This window comes from Canis lupus, chromosome 28, assembly GCF_003254725.2.
Source record: "Canis lupus dingo isolate Sandy chromosome 28, ASM325472v2, whole genome shotgun sequence".
Classification (NCBI taxonomy): Eukaryota; Metazoa; Chordata; class Mammalia; order Carnivora; family Canidae; genus Canis; species Canis lupus.
In genome coordinates this window covers 16191355-16219143 of record NC_064270.1, presented here as the reverse complement: position 1 = coordinate 16219143, position 27789 = coordinate 16191355, and the positions used below count along the sequence as shown (strand labels likewise).

Below are 27789 nucleotides of genomic sequence, written 5' to 3'. Positions count from 1 at the left end.
CCATGCTCTGCCGGTTTTCTGTACCGTAAGCCATGAGATCTTATGGTCTCTCTCTTTTTTATCATGGTAAGATACATATAATATAAAGCTTACCATTTTTGAAATTGTGATAAAATATACACAACGTGAAATTTACCAAATTTACCCTTCTAAATGTACAGTTTATTGGCATTCGTAACATCCACAATGGTGTGCGACCCTTACCACCATCCTTCTTTGGAGCTCTTTCATCCTTCTTTCCTTTAAGGCAGAGTGTTTTATACCTTCTAGGGGTTAATTTCTTTTTCTTTCTTTTTTTTTTAAGACTTTATTTATTTATTTATTTAGTGTGAGCTGAAAGAGGGATGGGAGGGGGAGAGAGAGAATCATGAGCAGACTCTGCTGAGCACAGAGCCTGATGTGATCCCATGATCCTGAGATCATGACCTGAGTCAAAACCAAGAGTCAGACAAAGTTAATCGACTAGCCACCTCGTTAATTTCTTTTTAATAAGGGTGTTAGAAAATTTCAAAGTCCAGAGGTGTGGATTTCTCAAAGATTCTTTTTGATTCTGTGTATAGTTTCATATTGGTTGTGAATACTGATGGTTTTATTTTTTCCTTCTGAGTCTCTCATTTCTTTTTCTTTTGTTAATACCTTGGCAAGGATCTTAGGAAGGATCATTATTAGTACAGTAATGGATAGACATAGTCATAGTGGGCAATATCTTTGTTTTGTCTCAGAGTTTCTTCCCAGGGGATTATTTTGGATAAACATTTTCAGATTAAGAAAATTTACTCCTATTTCTTATCGGCTAAATTTTTTTTTTAAAGATTTTATTTGTTTATATCAGAGAGAGAGGGAGAGAGCACAGGGATGAACAGGGGGAGGAGCAGAGGGAGACACAGACTCCCTGCTGACCAGGGAGCCTGATGTGGGGCCCCATCCTAGGACCCTGGAATCATGACCTGAGCTGAAGGCAGACACCCAACCAACTGAGCTCTCCAGGCACCCCTTATTGGCTAAATTTTAAAAAATACAAAATGGATGTTGAGCTGTATCAAATACTTCATCTGCCTATATGAGAATGTTCATTTAGTTTTTATTCTTTATTTTATGATGTGGTAAATTATGTTAATAGATCTTCTGATTATGTGCCATTCTTACACCTTGATGAATTTTAGTAAGAATGTGACCCTAATGGTGGAATTTCTGAATTCTTTCCTGCTTTCACTGAGTGTATTCATTCAGATCATGGTAGTGGAGAGACCAGGGTTTGAAGCCAGAATACCTGAGTTTGAAAGTTCCACACTTTGCTAGTTTGGGCAAGTTATTTAATCTCTCTGTGTATTGATTTCTTTCTCTGGAAAATAATAATACCTACTTCAAAGAGTTGATATGGGAATTAAATGAGACAAGCCATGTGAAAAGTCTTAGCACAATGCCTAACAGAGTTCTCAATAAATGTTATTTTTACTAGCAAGCATTTATTGAGTACCTACTTTATACCAGGACCGATGCTAGGTGCTGGGAACTCATAGTTAGGGTGATCACACAACCCCATTAACCAGTACAGCCCTAGAAATCCTATTTTACACTTGTTATCCTGACATAATTGTTAGCACTCCCTTTTGCTCTCAAAATTTCCAATTTGGATGATAAATTATTTGGTCACCAACTTATAGATGAAGAGAGCTATGTAATGTGGATATGGAGGACCTGCTGGATTATTCACAACTGAGCTTCCCAAACATGGAACAGAATTATGGTTATAGTCAAGGCAGATGTTCTTTGGGGCCCTGCATATGTCATAAGCCTTTCCCCAATCTTCTTGTTTGTATATTTGCCAACAAGAAATCTGCTACCATCATTACCTTTGTTCCTCTGAATGTAATGTATATTTTTTCTATTGCTGTTTTTAAGATTTCCTCTTTATTACTGATTTTGAGTCATCTGCTTATGATGTGAATTGGTGTGGTTTCTTTGTGTTTCTTGTGTTTGAAGTCAGTTGAGTTTCTTGGATTTTTAAGTCCAAAAGAGAAATCACAAAGGAAAATTTAAAACTTAGGAATGAATTTAATGAAAAATGTGCAAGACCTCTACATTGAAAACTATACTACATCACTGAATAAACTGAAAGAGCTAAATAAATGGAAAGATTTACCATGTTCATGGATTAGAAGTCTCAATATTGTTTTTTTTTTATCATTTATTTATTTATTTTTTTTATTTACTTATGATAGGCACACAGTGAGAGAGAGAGAGAGAGAGAGGCAGAGACACAGGCAGAGGGAGAAGCAGGCTCCATGCACCGGGAGCCTGACGTGGGATTCGATCCCGGGTCTCCAGGATCGCGCCCTGGGCCAAAGGCAGGCGCTAAACCGCTGCGCCACCCAGGGATCCCAGTCTCAATATTGTTAAGTAGCTATTCTCCCTAAGGTGATCTATAGAGTCCATGCAATTCCAATTTTAAAAATTCCAGGAGGGATTTATTTATTTTGTGTTGTAGAAATTAACCAATTTATTCTATAATGTGTTTGAGAGTGCAAAGAAACTAGAATAGCCAGAACATTTTTGAAAAAGAAGTTTGATTTTAAGACTTAACTAAAAACCTATAGTAATCAAGAAAGGATGGTGTTGGTGTCAGGATATATAAATCTGTCAGCTGCTGTCAGAACAGCACCAGAAGTAGTAGCCCCACACATATATGGTTAATTGATATTTGATAGAGGAGTTAATGTAATTCAGTGGGAAAAGGATAGTATTTTCAGTGAGTTTTTCTGGAATGATAAGCTCTCTGTACTCCAAGAATTATAATGTATGAAGTTTGATATTAGATTTCATTTAAACAGAGAATTCTGCTGAACCTTTCCAAAAAGGATTTGCTAATAATTTTTTTTTTTAATTTTTATTTATTTATGATAGTCACACAGAGAGAGAAAGAGAGAGAGGGGCAGAGACACAGGCAGAGGGAGAAGCAGGCTCCATGCACCGGGAGCCCGACGTGGGACTCGATCCCGGGTCTCCAGGATCGCGCCCTGGGCCAAAGGCAGGCGCCAAACCGCTGCGCCACCCAGGGATCCCAGATTTGCTAATAATTTTTTAGAGGTGCTGTCCAGTTCCAAATCTATTGTTTTTATATATTCATGTGAAAGTTAAGATTTGTGCCCAATTTTGAGAATCATTAGATGCCAGGAGTGTGATGACCCCTGACCCAGATGGGTAGCCAGCACTAGGCCTGGTGCTTTGGGGTAGAGGAACAGAAAGAAAACATGAAAGCAGATTACTTTTAGAATGGCTGTATGATGAGCTCTGTGGACTCTCTCCCCAGTGAAACAACCAAAAATGGTGAAAATAATTTTTTAAAAATATTTAAGTCTCTGGAAATTGTCCTAAATAGACCATTGAAATGGCAAATGGAGAAGTTCTACTTCTGCTATATGCAGCCCACGACACAAGGCTCCCTTCCTACCCAACTCCCAGTCTAGGGCTACTGTAGTAATTATAACAATCATTGGATTTATAACATATATAAATGTAAGATGTATAACAATAATAGTACAGAAAAAGAGGAAGAGAGAATATAGTTAGATAGGATTAGTGTTTATCTCACTAGAATTAGGTTGGTATAAAACCTAAAGTAGATTCTGATAAGCAAGATATATACTGTAAGCCCTAGGGAACCATGAAGAAATAACTAAAAAAAAAATAGTAAAAAAATCATTAAGGGAATTAAAATGTTATACTAGAAAACAAAAGAACTATAATGGCTATGCTGATATCAGACAAAATGGATTTTAAGACAAAAATGTTACTAAATAAATGGAGGGACATCCCATCTCCATGGATTAGAAGACTTAATATTGCTTAGATACCAACACTTTGCAAATCCATCTGCAGATTCTGCCCATGCATTCCTACCACATCCCAACTGGCTTCTTTGCAGAAATTGACAAGCTGACCCCTAGACTCATATGGAAATTCGAGGGACTGAACATAGGCCAAAATACTTCTGAAAAAGAAAAACAAAGCTAGAGGACTCATATTTCCTGATTTCAAAACTTAATATATCAAGAAAATAACAAGACAAGCCGCAGACTAGGAAAAGATATTTGCAAAACTTTGGTAAATGACTGTTATGCCAAATATACAAAGAATGCTTAAAACCCAACAAACAAGAAGAATGAACAACCTGTGGGATGCCCGGGTGGCTCAATGGTTGAGCATCTGCCTTTGGTCCAGGGCATGATTCCGGGATCCCGGATCGAGTCCCACATTGGGCTCCTTGCAGGGAGCCTGCTTCTCCCTCTGCCTATGTCTCTGCCTCTCTCTCTGTGTCTCTCATGAATAAATAAATAAAATCTTAAAAAAAAAAAAAAAGAACGAACAACCTGGTTAACGGGTAGGCAGAGATCTGAACAGTCACCTCACCAAAGAAGATATATTGATGACAAATAAGCATATGAAAAGGTGCTCAAAACTGTATGTCATTAGGGAATTGCAAATTAAAATAACAATGAGATACTACTACTTACCTATTAGAATAACGGAAATCCAAAAACACTGACAATACCAAATGCTTGTGAGGATGGGCAACAATGGAGAGTCTCATTCATCACTGTTGGAAATGCAGAATGGTACAGCCACTTTGAAGACAGTTGGCTGTGTTATCAAAAGTAAACATCATCGGGCAGCCCAGGTGGCTCAGCGGTTTAGCGCCTGCCTTCAGCCCAGGATATGATCCTGGAGACCTGGGATCGAGTCCCATGTCGGGCTCACTGCATGGAGCCTGCTTCTCCCTCTGCCTGTGTCTCTGCCTCTCTCTCTCTCTCTCATAAATAAATAAAATATTTTTTAAAAAAGTAAACATAATCTCACTACACAGTTCAGCAGTCCTCCTCTTGGTGTTTACCCAAATAAGTTGAAAATTTATGTCCCACACCTGGAGGCTGGCGGCTCAGTCAGTTGAGCATATGATTCTTGGTTTTGGCTCAGGTTATGATCTCATGGGTTGTGGGATGGAGGCTGACATAGGGCTCTGCACTCAGCGGAGAGTCTGCTTGAAGATTCTCTCCCTCTGCTCCCCCATCCCCCGGCTCAAATAAATAAATAAATCTTTTTTTTTTTTAAACAAAACTTATGTCCACACAAAAACCTGCACAAGAATGTTTATAGCAACATTATCCATAATTACAAAAACGTGGAAGCAACAAGATGTCCTTCGGTAGGTGAATAGATAAATAAACCATATAATCCAGACAATGGAATATTATTCAGTACTAAAAATCCAAACAAACTATCAAGCCATGAAAAGACTTGGAAGGACCTTACATCCAGGTGAAAGAAGTGAAAGAAGCCAACCTGAAGGCTTGGCTATATACCATAGGATACCAACTGTATTTCATTCTGGGAAAAGTGAATCTATGGAGACAGTACAAAGATGAGTGGTTTCCAGGGGCTACGGGGAAGGGGATGAATACACAGAGCACAGAGGATTTTTAGGGCAGTGAAACTATTCTATATGATAAATAATAAGGGACACATGCCATGATACATTTGTCCAAACCCATAGACTATACAACATGAGAGTGAACCCTGGGTGAGAGTAATGTACAAATGTAGTTTCATCAGTTGTAACAAATATACCACTCTGGTCTGGGGTTGTTGTTTTTTTTGTTTTTGTTTTTTTTTTTTAGATTTTTTTATTTATTTATTCATGATAGTCACAGAGAGAGAGAGAGAGAGAGGCAGAGACACAGGCAGAGGGAGAAGCAGGCTCCATGCACCGGGAGCCCGACGTGGGATTCGATCCCGGGTCTCCAGGATCACGCCCCGGGCCAAAGGCAGGCGCCAAACCGCTGCGCCACCCAGGGATCCCTGGTCTGGGGTTGTGATGGTGAGGGAGGCCAGGAGTGTGTGGAGTCAAGGGGTGTATGAGAACTCTGTACTTTCTGCTCAATTTTGCTGTAAACCTAAAACTGTTCTAAAGAATGAAGTCTATTAAAAAAAAAAAAAAACTTAATACAAAGCTACAGAAATCAAGATGGGGGAGTGGTACACCTAGAAGGATAGGCATATAGATCAAAGGAATAGAATTGTGAGTCCGGGAATAAACCTATATATTTATTGTGAACTGGTTTCCACAAGGGCACCAGAACCATGTAAGAGGAAGTATGCTTCCTCTTGGTCAATGAGATGAATGTGTACCAAAAAAAATCACAAAGGCCTGTGGGAAGTACCGTAATAGGTCATACAAACCAGGAGTGCTATTAGAATTCAAAGTAAGGTGGTGGTGGTGACCTTTGTCTGGGATAGTCAAGCAGGGTTCCCAGAGCAGATGCCACTTGATAAGACCATTAGTGAAGGAAGGAAAGGGGGAAGTACATTTCAGGCCACAAAGGATGGGAACTTTAAGAAAAGCTGTGAGTGGGCAGCCCGGGTGGCTCAGCGGTTTAGCGCCGCCTTCAGCCCAGGGTGTGATCCTGGAGACCCAGGATCAAGTCCTTCGTCAGGCTTCCTGCATGGAGCCTGCTTCTCCCTCTGCCTGTGTCTCTGCCTCTCTCTCTCTCTCTGTGTCTCTCATGAATGAAAAAATAAAATAAAAGAAAAGAAAAGAAAAAGAAAAGCCATGTGTATTGTTATTTATTGTTCCTCTCTGTGATCTTCCTGCCATGTCTTCAGGATCTAACCCAGGGACGGGTAAGCCTTCATTCAGTAAAGTGTACAAACCAGGTTTGTTTGTTTGTTTTTCCTCAAGATTTTATTTATTTGGGAGAGAGAGCATGAGAGAGAGTGTGAGCACAAGCACAAGCAGGGGGAGGAGCAGAGGGAGACAGACTCCCCACTGAGTAGGGATCCCGCCCCACTCAGGACTCCATCCTAGGGCCCCAGGACTGTGACCTGAGCCGAAGGTAGATGCTTAACCGACTGAGCCACCCAGAGCCCAGGACAAACCAGTTTTGGGGGTTCCCTTGATACCTCGTGGACCCCAGAGATACTGGGTGGCCTTACCTCTTTTTGAGGGGAATTGCTGGGTTAGGGAACCCACCTCTTATAGTAGTAATGTTCCAGAAATGGTGACAAGGATTAAGGCTTGAGGGTTGAAGCCCCAAAGCAAGAGTGGCTGGGAACTCCACCCTCTCGGAAGGGTGAGGAGTTGGCCTCTTGGGTTACACATGTGCCCCAGCTGGGCTCAGGCCCACCCTTCTCTTTCCTCGGTGTTTATTGCTGCTCAGCCCTGCCCAAGAAGAGCTGCCGAGTCAGCTTTCTCTGGTTGGGCCAGCTCTTGTTGCTGAGCTGCTCTGTATCTCTCACACCATCCACCCCTTAGATAAACAGCCCGCGTCCTCCACACGCTGCGGAGTTCTGATGTGGCTGCACAGGGCTCCATGAGCCAGACGCCTCTCTCTCTAAGAAGGACCCTGGCAGTGGGCCCTGCTTTCTTCCAGCTGAGTCAGGCCCTTGCTGGAGTCACAGGGGAATCCACTTCCTGCCTGAAAAGGTGGCTGCAGCAGAACTGTGGGCTGGGCAGGGCCTTCCTACCTCACTGCCCACAACCCCCAGGTCGGCATGAGCCATCCCCTCAACGTTTTATGTGAGTGTTTTATCTGTCAAACCCAGCCCTGCAAACTGAGAGCCACTCAGAGTAGTTCTGTAGCCGCCCTGGCTTCCCATGAATCACAAGTGGCCCTGGATGTTTATCACATCACCCACCACTCTGCCCTCCTGTACCTGCACAAAGACGCTGAACCACATAGCTCTGCAAGTCCTACATACTGAGTAAACTCCCCTGAGCCTCCTTAAGCTTGGTTTGCTCTGGAGTCTGAGCCAGGGGATTTGCTTTCTTTGAAAGGTGGCCTGTAGGCAGAGAAATGTCACCAGCAGCTGGTTGGTGGTACTTCTTTTCCCATGGCCAGTGGGCCTTGGGGATGACAGGGAGGCCAGATGCTGAGGCTCTAGGGGCTCAGCCCTGCTGGTGGGATTAGGTGACAGGTGTGGCTGGACTCAGCCTCTGAGGGCTGGAGTGGGGAATCCAAGCAGGCCAGCTGAGTACTCATGGCTTTGGAGAGGACCTGTTGACCTAGTACTCTCAGTGGATGGGCTTGTCTTGGCCTCATGAGGGGCCAGACTAAGCCGGAGTGGGGGAAGAAGAAAATCTGTTACAGAAGGAGGAGGTGGGAGAAAGGCCAGCTGTAAAGCATCCTCCAACAGGCCTTTTGAGGGAAAATTCAAATCTGTGGGGCTATCAGATGACCCCTGCCTTCCAGGAGACACAGGAACCCGTTGAGACAATTCAGCCTGCTCTTTGGCAGGGGAGGCCCAGGGAATGTGACCGTCATTTTGCCAGGACAGAGCTGGCTTCATCTCCTACAGGAAGTCTTCACTGACCTCCTTCTTTAGCAACTTCAGGATCCTGTTCATACGTCCTCAGCGTTCCCTGTCACTCCAGAACGTGTTTGTCTATCTCTAGCACCACAGCAAGACTTCATGAACTTCCATATGGGGCCTAGGAAACTGCATTTTTAACTAACACCACCCCAGTAAAGGTGATTTTGGCCTACGCAGACTTCAGACACTTTGAGAACCATCTTGCCCTAGAACAGACTCCAATAAAAATATAATATGAACCACGTGTGTAATTTTAAATTTTCTAGTAGCCACTTAAAAACATAAAACAGGTAAAATTATTTTAAAAGTGCTTTTATTTCACCTGATATATCCAAAATGTTATCATTTCAATGTACAATCAACACAAAAATTGTTGATGAGATGTTTCACCTTTTTTTCAGTCTTTAAAACCTGGTGAATATTTTATACATCTCAATTTGGACAGGCTGCATTTCAAGTGCTCAACAGCCACGTGTGGCTAGTGACTTCACATGGATGGAATAGCTCTAGAGCTATGTAGTGAATATGGTCCACGGGCCAACAGTTCCAGCCTTGCATAGGAGCTTGGTAGAAATTCAGGTTCTCAGGCCCCTGCCTGAACCTACTGAATCCGAACCTGCATTTTAACATGTTAGCAGATGCTTCTTGTGCACATTGAAGGTGTCAAGCCCTGCTCTACAGCTAGATCATGAGCTCGTTGGGTGTAAAGACTATGATTTACTTATTTCTAGCATCTTATGGAGAGCCTGGCATCTAGAAGGCACACGGCAAATGTTTTTGGAGGAAAGGAATGAATATGTGAATCCTGCTTTCCCCCACCCACTCTTGTTAGCCCCTCATTCCCTGTGCACAGTTCGTGAGAATCTCAGACTCTTAGGTCTGAAGAATAATGTAGGAGTCAGAGAACAAATGTATGTCATTGCTGATAGGAAGTTAAAGTTTTTGGAGCCTAACTCCTTTGAGCCCTTACATGGTTAAGTCCCACAGCTTGTTGGACATAGCTGGCCACCCTCTTTCAGGACAAGAATGGTTGGTTGGAGTTTTTTTAAGATTTTTTTTTTTTCAATTTGAGAGAGAGTGCACGTGCACATGAAGGAGGGGAGGAGTAGAAGGACAATTAGACTCCCCACTGAACGAGGTCCTGGGATCAATGCAGGGCTTGATCCCAAGACCTCAAGATCATGACCTAAGCCAAAGTCAGGTGCTTAACCAATTTAGCTACCAAGTGCCCCAGGACATGAGTGGTTTGATGAGGGTAGACCACCCCACAGTAATGCATGTTGCTGGGCCTGGCTTCCTTCTCAGACATCTCTGAACTCTTCCTCAGAAATTGTATGGAGCCGTTGTTCAGAGACCCTAGGCCTGGCCTATGCATATTAGTTAGCCATCGATTTATTCTCAGTCTTCTTCCAGAGGAGATTTAAGGTACCTGTAAACATGTGTGCATTCCAGCAGAATGAAACAAAAATAGAAATAGTAGGGACGCCTGGGTGGCTCAGCGGTTGGGCGTCTGCCTTTGGCTCAGGGTGTGATCTCATGGTCCCGGGATCAAGTCCTGCGTCGGGTTCCCTGCATGGAGCCTGCTTCTCCCTCTGCTTACATCTCTGCCTCTCTCTGTGTGTCTTCTCATGAATAAATAAATAAAATCTTAAAAAAAAATAGAAATAGTATTAGGGAAGTGTGCATAGATGCATGGACAGGGATGTTCACTCTAGCAGTAGTCTATAGTCAGAAACAATCTAAATATCCAACAATAGGGCAGTAGATAAATGTACTATGGCCCATCCAACCACTGAAATTTCCTGTCACAATTAGGGGTACTAATATGGAGGTATTCGTTGACATGGAAAAATTTTCATTGCATAGTGTAAGAGTGTTGATGAGCTCATTTTATTTACGTGTGTGGAAGAATATCTGGAAAGGATATATACCCCAAAACATCAACGTTTGGGAGGAAAACATTTTCTAGGGGAGGAATTATGAGTGAATCTTAATCTCTTTTTGTCCATCCACTGCTTCTGTAATTGCTGTTTTTTCCCCTCAGTGAACTTGAATTTTTCTGTAATACAAAAATAAAATGTACAAAACAGAATATGGGTGAGGAAAATGGAAAAAGGTAAAAATGGGAGTTCTATTCTGCATCGAATTTGTTTGAAAATATATTAATTAAAAAAAATCCTACATTCAAGTTTATAGTGTTTTGGCCCAATGGGTATATTTACATGAAGCAAGCAATTATTAAGTGTTTGAGAGAGAGATTTATAAGATTAGGGTTTGAAAACTCATGAGCCAGCTTTTGTTAAATTTCAGTCTGTACTCAGGAAGTGAAAGTTAATAATGGTGCAGTCTCTGTCTTGACCGCCCTTCACGTGTGGGCTCTAAATAGCCTGTGTGTGTTGGATAATGACTGTGCAAGAGAGAATCCTAAAATCATGTGTCAGAGCTGGGTGGGTGGGTGCGTGGAAGGGAATAAGCACAGGTGCACACATACCCATGAAATCTAGTGCAGGACTATTTTTCACCACTTTCAATGCTAGCACTTTGGTCCCAGCCTCCATCCATAGGCTCCTACATGGTCGTCCTGTTTCCACCCTATGTCCATTCATGACCCTGAAGCTAAGCCATCCTCCCCATGGTCTGGCCCACCTGTTGGATCTCATCTCCTGTACCTCACCTCCTGCTCTCTCCACTCCACAGCAGCCACACAGCAGCTAAAGTTCACTCATTCTTCATGCCCTCACATGCCCTTGTATGACTATTCCACAATTTATTTACCCATTCACCTTGTTTCCTTATCAGCTCTCTCTGGGACAGTGAAGTTTTTTTCTTAGCTTGCCCTTTCAGTGATTGTGTAGCTCTATCTGGAATCTAGAATCTGGTTTCATATAGATTCTCCTCTTTCTGCACGTCCCATTTTCCTTGCTGGAATGTTCTCTGCCTTCCTTGGGGCTTGCTTCCCCACCTCCTGTGGTCTCTGCTGAATTGTCATCTGATTCCTAAGTCCTTTCTTAGCATGCTATACAAAGGAACAACCTCTGTTCTGCTCCAACACCTTCCCCTACTTCCATATTTATTTGTTTACTGTTTGCCTGCCTCCACTAGAATGTAAATTCCCCCAAAGCAGGGACTTTGTTGCTTTTCTTTCTTTCTTTTTTTTTTAAGATTTTATTTATTTATTCATGAGAGACACAGAGACAGAGAGGCAGAGACACCGGCAGAGAGAGAAGCAGGCTCCATGTAGGGAGCCCGATGTGGGACTCGATCCTGGGTCTCCAGGATCAGGCCCTGGGCTGAAGGCGCTAAACCACTGAGCCACCCAGGCTGCCCTTCTTTCCTTTTTTAAAAAAGATATTATTTATTTATGATAGAGAGCATACACAAGCGGGGGGGGGGGGGGTGGCGCAGAGAGCCCTCTGCGGGTCTGGATCCCAGAACTCACCCTGGGATCATGACCTGAGCCGAAGGCAGCCACTTAACCAATTGATCCACCCAGGCACCCCTGTTACTCTTCTTTATAGTCATTTTTTTGGTGTTCAGTGCTCCAAGTAGGTGCTCAATAAATATTTGAAGGAAGGAATGGACTTCAGATAATCATGTGACTGATCTTCCTCATTTGGCCAAGGAAGCGCCTGATGCCAATAGAGAAAGCTTCCGAGCCTTGCCCAGGGTCACACAGCTGGGGCAGCAGGGCTAGATCCTGCCCTGTCCATTCTGCTCCTGCTTCTGCCTGTGCCTTGGAAGGGAGATTAACCACACACACAGGGGCCGTGGCCTCGTCCATCCTGTCTCCTGTGTGTTTTTCCAGTTTATACAGAATTTCAGCCCAGAATAGCAGAAGAAAAAAACAGTTGTTCCTCCAGAACCCTGGAAACTCTTCCGGTGGGTCTGTCTTTGGAAAAACAGCAGCAATCTCAGGGTGAGAAGGTAGGAAATGGAGGAGGGGTCTTACAGCCGTGCTGTGGGGGCAACGGGCTGGGTTTGGTTTTACAATTAAAATAACATCTGGGTCTGTTTCCGCAGAGCGGTTCTGGAAGGTGGGTGGTCTGTCTGAAGTATCAGGTGCAGCCTTCCCCTGTCCTGGCCCAGGAGGCTGTGAGAGGGCCAGTGGCTAATGGGCTCCGCCAGCAGATGACATAGGAGAGAAGGTGGGCCCAAAGAAGGCTCTGGAAACTTTACCTGTGCCTGCCTTGAAAGACTGCTGGTCTCTACCGTGGCCTCACAAGGAGACATCTTCAGACACTTTCCCCCGTGCCTCCATGCCTCCTTGAGATTATTTAGACACCCTTTTGATGCATAGAGAGCTCTGGCCTCGTCTCTCTCACGCCCCATGTGGTTTATTAATCATCTGTGAAGTGAGAGGTTGAGGCGTCACTCATCCATATGAGGGTGGTGGGGCCCTGGAGCAGTGGAGTGGAGTGGGGAAAGGACTCTGAGAGCTGTTTCAGTCTTCTGAATCATGTCCCTCTGTCTGTCTGGCTTCTCAGATGCAGCTTTTGGATAAGTTTCCCATTGAAGGTGGCCAGAAGGATCCCAAGCAGAGAATCATCCCCTTCCTTCCAGGTAAGCCTTGGATGGTCCCACTGTTGGGTTGGGAGGCAACCTGGGGAGAAGCGTTTCTTAGGTTAAGAAAAGACTGGTGACTTTGCTGGAAATTCTGAGCAGGGTGGCCCAAAGAATCTGCATCCTAACAACTCCCTCAGAGGATGGGAAGCCCCTGACTGTAAAGGCCACCACTCCCACGGGGACCTCTCCCACCATTCCCAGGCCATCTCTCTTGGCTCCCGGCCATGTAACTTCTAAGGAATTTCTTAGGCTCTGGGACTTCGGTTGCCTCTTTACAGAAAGCACAGAGAGATCAAGTTCTTCTGTGAAAGGATGAAGAACTGCAGGCTGAATTCTTCCCACTACTCCCATTGTAATCATTGAGACCCTTAAATTGAGCACACTCGCCATGTCTGATCTTGGATCCTCCTGGCACATTATCCAGCTGAGGCTCTGAGAGTGTACATGACATGGCCTGTGAGTTGCCAGAGTTGGGATTTGAACTCAAGTCTGTCTGGCCATAAGGACCATTAGCCACTACACCATCTTGGAACATGTTTAAGGCAATTGATCTTGTGTAGTTTAGAGGAAACTGCCCAGATGTATCATAATCTGCTGTCGCGATGATATCTTTAATTGGTGTACTGTTTATAGCTTACAAAATGCTTTTTTGTTATCGTGTACAAGTTTCCCTCCTGAGGTGTGTATTCTTATTTCTGCTTGAGAGATGAAGATGTTGGGGTTCAGAGATGTTAGGTAACTACTCATAGAAGTAGTAGAGTAGTAGGTCTTCTGCTCCATTCTGGGCTCTTTACCCTGAACCTATGGGTGATACTGCCTTTTGGCTCCAGATCCTCTGCCTTTTCCCAGGCCATTGAGCTGGGCTGGGTTACAATGGCCTTACCCCCATTACTGTTGGGCCCCAGCAATGGCAACCAGTGGGACCTTCGTAAGAAGCAGGGTCCTTGTCTCATTAACTCTCTGGCACACCTTCACCCCATGGTCAGCACCTACTTGGTGACTTGAAAACCAAGTCAAAGAGTGAGTCCTCTCTGAAAGGTGCTCCTCACACATCCCCCTCTGCTAAAGCAGGGAAAGATAAGAGCATGCATTGCTGCCTGTCCTTTGAGTCTTATGCTAAAATTGGAGAGAATTAATTTAGCTACCAGGAAAAACTTCCACATCCCACAGTTCGGGCAAGATTGGAACCAGTCAGTGAGGATATAGAGAATCCCACCCCTGTGTGTCCTTCATGGAGGCAGAGGACTGCTTCTCGATCCCTAGTCTAGGAGTTAATATGGGAGACTTTCATGCCCTACCTGGCTTTACACTGAGTCCTGAGGGAATTTGGAATCTCCAACACCCAGGTTTGTATGACCTTAGATGTTGCTCCAGTACAGTCCAGACGCTCTGCCCACTGAGGACTTGAGAGCCCATCTGGGATGCTGTAGACACAAGTGTCCCAGAGCCAAGATGAAGCCAGCATGATGCTCTGGTATCAGGAGTGGACCTGGCCTTGGGGGCAGGAAGGCTGCCCTATTTCCTCGAGAATGATGGGCTTTTTCTCCCACTGGTGCTCCAGGAAATCAGCTCATCATCATACAGTCAGCGGGTATTTATGAGGGGTTCAGCCTGTGCCAGGCCTGGGGCTAGAGGGTGGGATGGCCTGGTGAGCCAAGGAAGGATGTAGATTTGTTTCCTTCATCTAAGGAATCTTCAAGCTACTAAGAGAGATGAGAGGGGCAAGGCCTACTCTGTAATCAGGAAATCAATGGAGGCAGGATGTGACCCTTTTTACTGCCATGCAGTTCCACACGTGTTTAGAGTGTGTCATTGTGAGCTGAGGAAGGCAGCCCCAAGGCCTCCTGATGGAGGGGAGACCTGAAGCTGACCTCCAAGGATGGGTGGGCTTGGAGGGTGGGGGGAAGCACAAGGCTTCTGTCCTACCACTACCAGAGTCCAACATCTGGGGAATCATGCTGCCTGGCTTCCACCTGCAGCATCTGGCTCTGTCACTTTTCAAGTGTGTTACCTTCTTTATGCCTCAGTATTCTCATCTGGAAAATAGGGATGATAATACTATCTACTTCATGGGGCTATTGTCAGGATAAAATGAATTAATACATTACAGGGGCTTAGGACTGTGGCTAGCCTCTAGCAGGACCTAAATAAATGTTAGCCCTTAGGATGACCAATTCCTGACATGTGCCTAGTGCTTTCACACAGCACACTCACATGTATACTCTCATTTGCTCCTCCCAAGGAGGTTATTATCTCCATTTTACTGACTAGGAAATTGAGGCCACAGGAGGCACAGGAGGCTAATAGACTTGCACAGGCCACACAGCCAAAAGCTGTAACCAGCTCCAGAACCTTATCCTGACCTCTGGCCAGGACTACCTGCCCTGTCAACCACCTCAGAAGAGGATCGCCCAACAGCTGTTGCAGGACAAGAGCCCTCTCTGAACTTTAGTTTTCTCTTGTAGGCTTGTGGTGAGGATAAAAAGAGTTCATGGAGAACATTTTGCACAGTGCCTGTGCCGTAGTAAGTGCTCAGTAAATGGCAGCTGTTAATAAACAAAGTCCCCTGCCTCCATGCTGCCCCCAACTCCTGGGAAAGGCCAGCCCAGGGCCCCTTCCAGCCCCAAGGTGATGGGATCTCTGCATAGCAGGTGATATCATAGAGAGGAATGAGGCTGATTGGCTCCCATCCCATCCAAAGAAAGTTTACTTTGCCTGTTTTGCTGCTTTTCTCCTATTGCTTCTCTGATGCTTCTCTCTTGCTCACTTTCCATGACTTCAGAGTGGGTGTTGCCAGCCATGTGGAATCCCACCCTGGGTGCTCCCAGGCCTGTTCCTGGCTTCCCCCTGCCCACTAGAAACTTCCTAACCCTTTCATACTCTGCTGTCTCCCTCACTTGGACGGAAGGAGAAAGAAGCCAACGCAATTGGAATCAAGCTAGGGAGAGCCACGTGGGCATGCAGGTTCACAACCTGCCCCCGACCCAGGATCCATGGGGGTTCCCTAGGGCGAGAGGGGAGAGGGGAAGAGAGGAAGGCAATGATAAATGTTTCCTGTCTTAGGTCAGGTTTCTTAAAAGCAGAGCCTGAGATGAAGATTCTTATATAGGTGACTTAGAGGGGCCCCTCTTGGGTGAATGTCCCAAGGCAGTGAGAGAAGCGGGACAGGGCAGAGGAAGAAGCCCAAGGTGAATGGCACCAGCTTGTCCCATTGTAGGAGACAACTTCTATACTCCCCATAGGTCATCGTTTGTCTGGAAGCTTCCCCCTGCCCCAGAGGGCACTGGGTACGGGTGAGGTGGCTCCTGAGGGCTCAGGCTCCATGCCTTTGGAGAAGGGGCAGCTGTAAGTCCACAGCACTGAGCACCCACAGCAGTTTGGGGTGGGGGCATGTGCTGGTGAGGGGGTTCTGGGCAGGGGCCAATATCTACTATGTCATCTAACACCAGTTAGGTCTCTGTTTCTACCTCCCTGCCTTTGGGAAGGGTGGCTCAGGTCACTTGCTGATTCCCTCAGGCTCAGCCCTGGCAGCATGACTCAACAGAACCTGGGTCAAACACACCAGCTGCCTTCACTCTTAGAACTCTCGGGAGGGCTAGCAACCAGCCTCCGGAGCAGCTTTGCCAGCCTTTTACCTTGCCTAGAATTTCAGAGCAAGGAACACCCAAGGGGAGAAAGCAGAGAGCACCGATTATCTCCAGAGGGCCTCAGGGATTTTTGTTTGTTTGTTTAAGATTTTATTTATTTATTCATGGGAAACGCAGAGAGAGAGGCAGAGACATAGGCAGAGGGAGAAGCAGGCTCCACGGGGAGCCTGATGTGGGACTCGATCTCAGGCAGATGGGTCTCCGTTTTAGCTTCAGATGTACCAGGATGTGTTGGGCATTTCTGCAGCCTGGCATCTGGGGGATGTGTTTGGAGTATTAGCCTGCTGCTTTGCTTTGGCCTGTCTGGCCACAGGCTTGGGCAGGGGGCTCACAGAAGTTTGACTGGCTAGTGGAAGTGCTGGAAAGCAGAGGAAGTGAGACAAGAGAGGGAAAGAATGGCTTTACCTGATTACAAGCTCCCTTATCTGCCAAATAAGGTGGCAAATCCTACCCCCCCAAAAAAAGAGAAAAGAAAGAAAGAACAAAAGAATGAAGAAAGAAAGAAAGAAAGAAGAAAGAAAGAAAGAAAGAAAGAAAGAAAGAAAGAAAGAAAGAAAGAAAGAAAGAAAGAAAGAAAAAGAAAAGAAAGAAAGAAAATCCCACACATGAGCCATAAATCTTAGGATCTAGGACATAGGCTTGTGGTGTCTTGAGTGGTGCCTGGCTTGAGTTCAGGGTCAGTCTGCGGGTTGGAAGAGTGGAGAGGGTCTGGGGCTACTGTGGCCAAAGGCAGAGGCTCCATCCCAGAAGACTGAGTGTCCGGCAGTACTGCTGGTGTGGGGATTGGGGGCGAGGCAGCTGAGAGCAGGGTCACCAAGGTGATGACACAAAGCCAGGGCAGTTATCAGGCCAGTGGTCTGATATTTGCATATCCATCAACCTAGATAAAATTTTGTAGGGGCACTGTCCTGAGTGAGGCTCCCCCATCCAATCCAGTTGTTTCGCTGGGTCTGGAACCTGCTATCTGGCCCTAAGGGTGGAGATCCAGTATACCCAGAACTTTCTGTGTGTTCATGAGGCCTGCAGAGCCCACGGGAGGGACACGGGGAACTTATGACCTTCATGTGGGACAGGTGGTTCTCTCCAGCAAGGCATCTCTGGAAAGAAAACCCAAGTGGTGTTTCAGGCAGGCAGAGGCAGAAAATTATGCCAGGGCCTGATGCCCTGGGTGATCGGGGAAGGGGAGAAGGGGAAGTACTCTCTCCAGGCTCACGTTATGTGAGACTGAGGGAGGTACTCCTGGCTGTTTTCTCTGACTTTTGTGGCCTTCCTTTGAGACGAGGCCTCTATCTGCTTCTCCCACATTTCCATCACGGGGCTGGACACATAGTGGCTGCTTTATTGAGACCCCTGGGTTGATCACAAATTGAGCATTCTCCCTTAGGTATGAGCTCCCTTTTATTGAGCTCCTACTACGTGTCTGGCCTTGTACTGGGCATACTACATACCTTTTCCCCAGTCCTCACTGCAGGGTAGGGAGTATCATCCCATTTTAGAGAGAAGTCAAGTCACTTGCCCATACCCCTTAGCCGTTAAGTAGTAGAGCTGGCATCTTCCTGCTGTGCCCTGTGTCTTTCCTTGGGTGGGGAAGAACTCCCCCAGCCAGCCCCAGCTAGAAGCTTTCCCTCACCCACTTTGTTGCCTCCAGATCCCCCAGGCAAGGGACCCGGGAATTTCTGCCCAAATGACCCAGCACCCCCACGGTCCCTCCAGCTGTCATAGGCTGTCTCGTGCTTCAGGAGTACACTGTGTGGGGCAGGGAGGTGACCTGTAAGGGCTCTCATTCTATTGAGTGCCTGAGGTCACTGCAGCTGAAGAACTGATTTTTTTTTTTTTGCACTTAAACTGTTTAGTTTATTATTATTTTAATATGATTACAAGCAGGATCGCCCCAAGACTTTCAGAGCACTGTCTTCATTTAATTATGAGTCTAACAAGATTGCCTATTTGGTTTCCTAAGTCATAGCATTTTTTTTCTTAACTTTTTATTTTGAAATAAACTCACCAGATGTTACAAAACTACTAGGCACTCTGCATTCCTCCCCTGCAATGTCTCCACCACCACACTGCAGGGTAGGTGGCATTGTTCCCAGTTTAAGGAGAAGTCAGTTCACTTTCTGCCATCACACGGCCACTGAGTGGTGTACTGGTTGGCCACCTTCTCCCGTAATGTCTTGGGTAACTAGAGGTCATTATCAAAGCCAGGAAATTGATAATGGAAATTGATAAGTCAGTTACCTAAGCTACAGACCTGAGCAATTGATTTTTATTGTAAGAGGCTAGTGAGTGTTAGTGGACAGGCATGCCAGCTGGTCCTTTAGAAGGAGGCAGTGCTTGACAATAGGCCCTGAGAAGCTCCACTCCCAGACCTGCCCTCTTGGCATTCTCACCTCCAGGGGAAAAGCAGACGTGACCTTATTATACGTTAAGACCTATTCCCGAGAAGCCCTGTGGGACAAATCACATCATCTTTTAGGTGTCACTGTCCTAAATACTATTCTTTTTAAGCGATAATCATGGGTTCAATCCTTTTGCAAAGCAGAGCACTCCTTTTTTGGAAAAGGGAGCAGCAGCGTTGACCCCAGGAGGAGCAAAAGAACTCTGGTCAAGAACTGTGAGTGATCTGAGACTTTATCCTATTTGCAAGCCAGCTGGTTAGCTTACCCTGCTTTCATGAATGCCAGCAGAAAATATGAGACTTCTGAGGCAGAGAAAAGATTTTATTAGGGCACATTTGCATCAGTTCCCTTTGCCTCCAAGTCCCATGGGGGTGACCCATGGGCCCAGATGAATCCCTGTGGGTTATGTTATAGGAGAGGAACCCAGACCTTAGGGAGACCACACCTCTTGTAGCGTGCAGCAAGCAAACCTACCGTGTTTGCTTTGGAGAAACACACCATCTCAGCGTCCCAAGGTCCCAAGGCGATCTGCAGACCTGCTGTTTACTCCAGAGCACTGACACTACCTCTGTCCTCTAAGCTGTTTCTTTACAAACACCTTTGAAAAGATAATTCAGAACAAAAGGCAGTTACTGCCTTGTTGACAAGACCTGCAGAAATGCGGGCGAGCCAGGGGGATTATCTCACAAGTATATCTTTTGCTCTCTGGGGTCTCTTGCTTTTTGGAGGAGTGAACAGAAATGATGTTCTTTAGGGCAGTGGCCAAGTGTGGTGGGCTCAGCAGCCTCTCAGGGCAGCCTACTGTTTACATGGAACTTTCTTCCTTGTTTTAAAAGACTGTTGTGGAAAATCCATCTCCTGTTGCCCATCCTGGGATTGGAGTAGATTTCCTGTGTATCCTGAGTTTGTCAGTCTGAGGAGGCTCCCTGGGAGGAAATGGCCATTACAGAGTGAAGTAGACTGTGTAGCTGCTGATGTAAAAAGCAAACAATCGCGACCAGGGTTTGAAGGAGCTCCGAAGCCAGGCGGTGGAGCAGAAGGAGGTGAACTCTCTCTGCAAAGGCTATGTGAGCTCCCTCCCACTCACAGGCCATCCGTGTCTCTGTGCTGCCTGGGACTGGGCCTCTGAGCTTCTAGAAAGCCCTTCATCCTTTTTTAAAAAAATATTTTATTTATTTATTTGAGAGAGAGAATATGAGAGGGAGAGAGAGATCACTAGCAGTTGGGGGTAGAGGGAGAAGCAGACACCCTGCTGAGCAGGGAGCCTGAGGTGGGGCTCCATCCCAGGACCCCAAGATCATGACCTGAGCCGAACACAGATGCTTAACCGACTGAGCCACCCAAGCACCCTGAAAGCCCCTTCATCCTAATACCTGAGCCAGTGTCACCCATAGACATCAGTGCTCCTGTGTTGATGGATCCCCGAGAAGCCGGATAGCTTAGGAAGAAAAGTGAACCATAATTAAAGTAGGTGCTGCCCGCCTTGTGACCTTCTGAGCTTGGAGGCATGTATTTTTAGACAGCAGGCATGCTCGGTTCTTTTATACTGGCTCACCAGTTTACATACCGGCCCCTTAACGAAGAGGCAGTTTGGAGCCACAGGGCAGGAGGGTGCTGGGTGATCCAGGGCCTGCCTCTCCCTGCCCCCCCCAGGGCCCTGCTCTGCAGATCCGGTGTTTGTTCAAGCGCAGAAGGAAGCAGGGGGGAAGGGATGTCTTGGGTTAGAGCTGGTCCATGGCTGTGGCGTGGGGGGAGAGCTGGCTCTCTCCCTGGGCTGGAGGCATTTCTGTGTGTCTGCAACCAGGCGCCAGCCTGGGAAAGCCCTCCCCAAAGGGCCTCGGAAGCCAGGAGCGAGGCAGCGGCTCACAGACTCTGGCAGACACTGCACCCCCTCGGGAGAATGCCCAAGAGGTTTCTGAGCCTCACTGATGACCTGGGTGGCAGGAAAAGCCAAGCCTTCTACGTGATGGAGAAGGAAAAATAAGGTCTGCTGGTAATGCCAGGGTTTTAAGAAGATCGGCAAGATTATAGGCCTAAGAGGCGCTGTGTACTGTTTTAAAAGTGGCTTTCCTCTAACCTCCCCTGGAAGTGCTGCGTCCTCTCTTGCTGTAATTACTCCCTCCACTCCCCCCCACCCCCCAAATCATTCTCTCACTCTGTAATCTGGGGCGGTGGTTCTTGGGGCCTGCTGTCAGCAGCTAGTTCCGAACACTACGTGAAAAAGCTGCATTCGTTCATCCCTGTCGTTGGGATTTACTGAGCACCTACTGCATTCCAGGCCTAGCTGTAGGCACTGGTGATGTAGCTGGGGACAAAGTAGACCAGGCCTCTGCTCCCAGGAAGTTCACCTTCCAGGGGGGGAGTCAGACAGCAAACAAATAAAGGAGCCATTTCCAATAGTGACAAGAGCCAGAAAGAAAAATAACCAGATATCGTGGCTTGGGCATGAGATTAGGTCAAAAAAGGCCTCTTTGCAGCGGTGACACTGAGCCAGGCATGGCAGATCAGGGCTGAGGGGCCAGTGGGGCGGAAGGAGCTGTGGAATTAAGAAGCTCTAAAGCGCGTCTCCCGTGGCAAAGCTGCCCAGGGAGGGGAAGGCCCCACACGCTTGCATAAGCTGCAGGACTGGCCCAGGCACACAGCCTCCAGGGTTGGTTTCTTCATCGGTCAAATGGGTTAATGATGGTTTGGGATGATGTTCCAAGCGGTCAGTGCAGAGCAAGCGCTGTGTGGGCTGCAGAGGGAGAAGCTCTGGGGCCGTGCACCTGCCTCTCCTCCAGGCAGCTTTGCGGCCAGACAGGGCTGCGGGCTTTCCTCGGCTCTGCCCTCTGCCTGCCCTCCCACCCTGTGCTGACTCAGCTCTGCCCTTCGCATCTCAGCCCCGGTGGCATTTTGTGCTGCTCCTTGCCTATGCTAACTTGTAAGGAGCTGGTTTCCAAGGAGTTGATGATCTACCCAGGTGGCTGCTCTGGGCTGGAAGATGAGCCCCCCCTCCCCCCGGCCCAGCAGCCCTGGCCCCGTCACCACTATAACACAGCAGGGCCACCAGCTTTGCAGGCTGACAGCTCTGGAGCTGCAGTTCTTGCTGCGAAGAAGGGGTTTTGCAGAGGAAGCAGCCACTCCAAGGCCCCTTTTATTTTCAAAAGTAAGTGTGGATCAGGTCCCTCAGCCATTGCCCTGTGTCATCCCCACATTTTGAGACCAGGGAAAGAGGTCACTTCATGACAACTTGTCTTCCTTGTCCAGAGATAATTCTAGAAGGGGATCAAACTTCTAAGTACCCACCCCAAATCCTCAGCCCTGAATGGAATGTAACCTCTGCCTCTGATCTAAGCAGAAATGTGTATCTTTTCATGGGTTAGTTGGTCCATTTTTTTTCACGTACAGGAAAATGTGCCTGGATCAGGGCATCCAGATGCCAGGTTCAGGTGTAGCTCTTGCTAATCCCTGAGACCCAAAATGGAAGAAGGTAAACTAGAGTGACCAGGGATCACCTTGCGTGTTGGCAGAGTCACCAGATGCTGGTGATTTCAGGTCGCCGTGACATTCCTGGTCTCTCCCCCTGAAAATAAATCGTTTCCTTGGTGGATGCCTAAGTATCCTTTTATGAGGGTCACTCCATGCTTCGAGGGGACTGCTGTGCCCCCAGAGTGGCTTGTCACTAAATACACATTCAAAGTGTGGATGACCGACAGGCCAGTTCCCTGATCCCAGGTGTGGCCGAGGTGAGAGCAGGAAAGAAACTGAGGCAGAAGAAGGCAGAAGGTTCTGGGCCTCTGGGGTACCATGAGAAGCCTGGTCAATGAGACTATGAGATTTCAGCATGGCTGCTGCACAGGCCTCTGCAGTACAGTTGTCATGGGCCCCCCCTGAGGGGTGAGGATTTGTCTTCTGTGCAGGAAGAAGCCTCTGAAAGGTTTTAGGCTGCGGGGCCACATGATCATATTTCTGTTTTGAAATGATCCCTCAGCCAATGTGTCAGTGTCTGGAAGGGCCAGGGAGCAAGCGTGAAGTGGGAAGCTGGCGGGGGCCAAAGCACAATGAGAGGTGCAGGTGGCTTGGCCTCAGCTGGACAATGGTGTGGAGAGAAGTCAGTCTGAGACCTGTTTTAGAGGAACAGCCAGAGGACTTGCCGAAGGATCGGGTGAGGGAGAGATGGAGATAGATGATGCCCATGGTTCTGCTGGGGGCAGCCCTGGCCAAGATGGCAGACCCAGTGCTTCCTGGCACCCTCCCCAAACTCCCATCTCCCATCTTGGACTTCACCCCGGGGAGTAAAAGGAAATGATGCCCTCCCTCTCCCTGAGATAGCTGAAGTCTTCAGCACAGTGAAAGATGCTTTCTGATTAGGAGTGCCTGCCACCAGCCTCCCTCCCACAAGCCTCCAGGCACCAGACACTCTGGTTTCTGGGTCTTGGACTCAGTGGGGGGATGGGGGGGCGGTCAGCGGGTGGTGGTGGAGGAAGGAGAACACTGAGGTCCATTGACAGGGAGCTCAGGGCCCCCCTTCTTCAGAGGTGAGGGACCCTGGTGGCAGATCTCCACACTGTCCCTGGCCTGACCCTTCCACTGTTTGCTAAGGTCACCTCAACTGGATCCAGGCCCAGGGAGGAGACCCAAGCCAGAGCTCTTCCCTGGCAAGAACTGAGTTGACCCTTGGAGACTCCCCAGGCCCTTATGAACTGATGCACCATTCATCCAGAGGCTGCCTGGCTTCGAGCAGTACAATCCCTCTGGGCCCAGAAAACACCTCCTCTCCTTCACCTCCACAGTTCCAAGGGCTGATGTCCACGGAGGGGCCCCTAGATGCCAGGCCGCCTGGCCTCCAGACCACAGTGGGCCTGAGGAACTGGCATGGCCTGAAGATGGAGTCTGTTCCCTTGAATGCACCTTCAGAAGGCAGGAGTGGAAAGTGTGGGGCGAGGAGGGCTTGGCTGGTGGCACTAGCTCTTCTCTGCCCTTCAGGGGCAGGATCCAAGGGAGAAGCGCTGTGCTTCTGCTTCTCCCCCGGCCAGAGCAGAAGGGCCACATTTCACCATAGGGATAATGAAACGGGGCAAATCCCAAAGGAAGCCATGTGACTCCACAGCTCGGCCAGCCCTAGAACAATGTGGTGATATCGACAGACCGGAACCCAGCTTTGGGCTCAAACAGATCTAGGTTCACACCGGAGCTCTCTACTTGGCACTAGTTGTCTGAACTTGAAACTGCTATTTTTTCATGGCGGAGGCAGGTAAGCATCGCCTTTCAGCTCTGGAGACCCTAGAGCCAGATGAACCTGCATCAAACCCCTGCTCAGCCTCCCTCCCAATAGCTGCCTGACCCTGAGCCAGCTTCACTCAGCATCTCTGCACCTCCTTATAATCCTCATCTGTGAAATACCCCTGGGGCTGCTGAGAGCATCAAATGAAATGTTATCTGTTAAGTACACAGTAAGCACTTAATACATGGTGGTGACTTGGTGACTATTCGTATGGGGTTCAGCACAAAAGGGTGAGCTCTGTCTCTGGGAACCTTTCCAGGAATGAGGTCTTGCACACAGTCTTGTGCATTTCAAGGTCTGCGGCTCAAAATTTGGTTCGCAGATGAGTAGCACAAATGTCATCTGAGAGCCTGCTAGAAATGCAGATTCTTGGCCCAACCCCAGAACCCCTAAATCACAGTTTGCAGGTTACTTACATGCACAGGAAAGTCTGAGAAACACTATTTGAAGGTCCAGTGAAGACTTCCATAGGCTGTCTGACTCTGTCTTCAGGACTTCCTTGATGTTGGTCCTGTTCAGTCCATCCACGTAATATAAACTACTGAACCTGCCTTGCTAAACTAATTTCTGACCCGAGCTTCATGCAAGTAACTTGGTAAGAGCTGGTTCTATGGCCTCACATCCATACACAGACCTGAGTTACCCACCTGTTTCTGGCACCCTGTGGGATAGGGGCATAAATCACAGCACAGCCTCTGTTCCTACCAGCCTAACCAGGAGGATGCTTGGGCCCCAACCACACTCCCTCATCAGCTGTAAGTCAGGACATTCTTTTTCCCTGCTCTTCCAAGATGGGGTGAAGTTTGGGGCCAAAGAGATTGCAAAGGTTTTTATTTCAGAAGTCTTTATGGAGATAGGAGAGGCCAGCCTATGAATCCTCTGTGGTTTTGAGGATAGCATAGCATGTGTACGTCTAAAGTCCATGTGTCCAGTTACATTATACAGTTAGGAGGGGGAAGATGCTTGGGTCTTTTAAGGAGTCTCTGGCAAAAAGGTTAAGACCAAAAAAAAAACCCTGGATTTTTAAAAAGGAGACTCTATCGCTCTTTTGTATAAAACAATTATTGCAAACCTAAATTTCAAAGGGAGCCAAGGGGGGTTGAGATGAGCCAGTGACTGGTAACTTGGGGCCTTCTCTGCTTGGCACTGATTTTTTTTTTTTTAAAGATTTTATTTACTTATTCATGAGAGACACACAGAGAGAGAGGCAGAGACACAAGCAGAGGGAGAAGTAGGCTCCATACAGGGGGCCCGACGTGGGACTCGATCCCGAGTCTCCAGGGTCAGGCCCTGGACCGAAGGTGGCGCCAAACCGCTGAGCCACCCAGGCCGCCCCTTGGCACTTATTTTACTCTCAGTTGCTTCTATCTGATCTCAAAGATGAATTCACAACTTTAATAGTAGGTAATTGGTGAAGATGGCTTAAGAAAGGCCTATGGGGTTGGCACAGCTGTTCTCTCTTACTAGCAAGTGGCCCAGCAATAACTTTTTGTGGAATTGGCTATAGGGGAAAAGTTGCAAAGAGCTTCTTGGGAAATTGTGTGTGAGGCTTGGAACTTACAGCAGATTAAACAATTGTAAACAAAAGATGCCTCCTTAAGCATTATAAGTATCATTTAAGTACATACTCTTGCCAGATACTGTGCAAACGGTTTCATGTGCTTCTATTGCCTCATTGGCAACAGCAGCCCCACTTTACAAATGAAGAGTCATGGGCGGGGGTACATGCCTTACCCAGGGCCATTCAGCTAGCAAGCAGCAGAGCAAGGATTCAAACCCAGGTCCTTCTACTTCTAAATCCAAGCTCTCCCCTCCCCACCCTTTTAAAAAAGATTTTATATATTTGACAGAGAGAGAGAGAGAGAGAGAGACCGCGCACAAGCAGAGGGAGGAGCAGAGGGAGAGGAAGAGGCGGGCTCTCCACTGAGCAGGGAGCCCCACGTGGGGCCTGATCCTGGGACTTGAGGATCATGACCTGAGCTGAAGGCAAACACTTAACTGACTGAGCCACCCAGGCGCCCCTAAGCCCAAGCTCTTGACCACTGTTTTCTATGTCTTGGCTGTGCCTGTGCAGAGTGAGACTATCCAAAGATGTACTGCCTGGAAATGAACGGGTGAGGTTTGGTGTATAAAATGATGAGTCTATCAGAGTGTGTGCATTTCTTTAAACTTCATCTCAAGTTTTGTGTATTTTTAAAAGTGTATCCATTAGAGGTTGATCAATGTTGTCCTTTTTTGGACACTTAATGAAGTGTCACATTCCTACACTAAAAAGTGTTGTCTTGAGGACACTATTTTGTTACTTTTTCACTTGACCTACGCAAGTTTAGCCAGCCACCTAGTGGCCAAGGCTGGAATTGCAGGCATAGTGGCCAGAAGGGAATAATGGACTTCCGGAAGGCAGGCTTTGTAACTATGTGGCAACAATCATCACAGTTCAACCACACTTCAACAAGCGACTAAAAAAGAAGCAGCAAGAAATCCCACTTTATCTTTGTTTTCCTATGTGGCCCTTAAACCAGAAACTTTTCATTTGGGGCACCAAAGAGAACCTTAGGAAGCATCACGTGGTTTTACTTGTTCATTCCTAAAACTTGGCGTGAGAGGAACTCTGAGCCTACTTTGCTGTCCCCAGTTTCTTCTGCTGTGCAGGACGGTTCTTCCTCCCACACCTGTGCATTGCAGTAGACTTCAGTGTATTCACTCAGATTCCCCCATGAGAACAGGTCCTAGCTCTCTTTCACACTGAGCTGCCCTAGCTAGGAAATACAAGGATTGGACTTGATACTGTCTAGGTTTTCTCAAAGTCCCAGTATTTTGTGATCTCATAGCTTTTAAGGCCAAAGGGATAAATGCCTAACGATGAAACATCATACAAAAGAGAAAACATTTTAGGGAAACAGAGGTCTTGTAGGCCCACCTCAAATCCCACTGCATTGGCAGAATATGGCTGCCTCTGTATAAGGCCAGCTTTGTACCCTTCCCCCACCCCCCATTTCCTTTGGAAAGTGCAGAAAGCCCCCTTGTCTCGAATGCTTCCCTGCAAAGGGCTCCTGCTGAAAGACTGCACACACAGCCAAGACTTTGACCTTCACCTTTGCCCCTGACTCACTTGGTGAGAAAGAGTTCTTATCTTCCTCTCTCTAGGTTTTGGGGGTAGTGGTGGGGGGAACCTAGCTAGGGTTAGCAAGAATTCAATAAAAATATAAATAGAAACATAGCCTATAAATAAAACTGCCCCCCAAATATCTGGAGGCATGAATACCGGCAGGCAGCAGACAGTCACAAATCATGACGGCCTGGACAGTGAGTGAGCCTTGTTCATTCGCTTTGGGGTCTCTTGAGATACTGTAGACTTGCCAGTGAGGCCTAGAGAAACCCTCTGTCATTCTGGGCTCTAGAAATGCCTTCCTTGTTCATTTCCCTCACACCCATCTTCTGCTAGACCAGCTTTGTGAACAGACAAGGCAGTGGAGCAAAGTAATGCTGCCTGGAATCAGACCTTGCTTTTAGTCTCAGCACTGACTTGGGGGAAATAAGAGGATATCTC

The 27789-nt window shown here is 47.1% G+C and overlaps 1 protein-coding gene across 6 annotated transcripts in view; it reads left to right on the top strand.

The window, feature by feature from the left end:
- Window positions 1–27789, top strand: part of SH3PXD2A (SH3 and PX domains 2A) — a 235288-nt gene that overhangs the window by 77967 nt on the left and 129532 nt on the right. For 5 of the 6 annotated variants that reach the window (XM_025467099.3, XM_025467100.3, XM_025467098.3 and 2 more), the window contains one exon: window positions 12852–12927. In XM_025467099.3, the coding sequence (XP_025322884.1) occupies window positions 12852–12927 (76 nt within the window). Of the gene's footprint in view, window positions 1–11910; window positions 12292–12851; window positions 12928–27789 lie in introns of those variants that run through there. The other variant, XM_025467101.3, reaches the window with a different exon arrangement.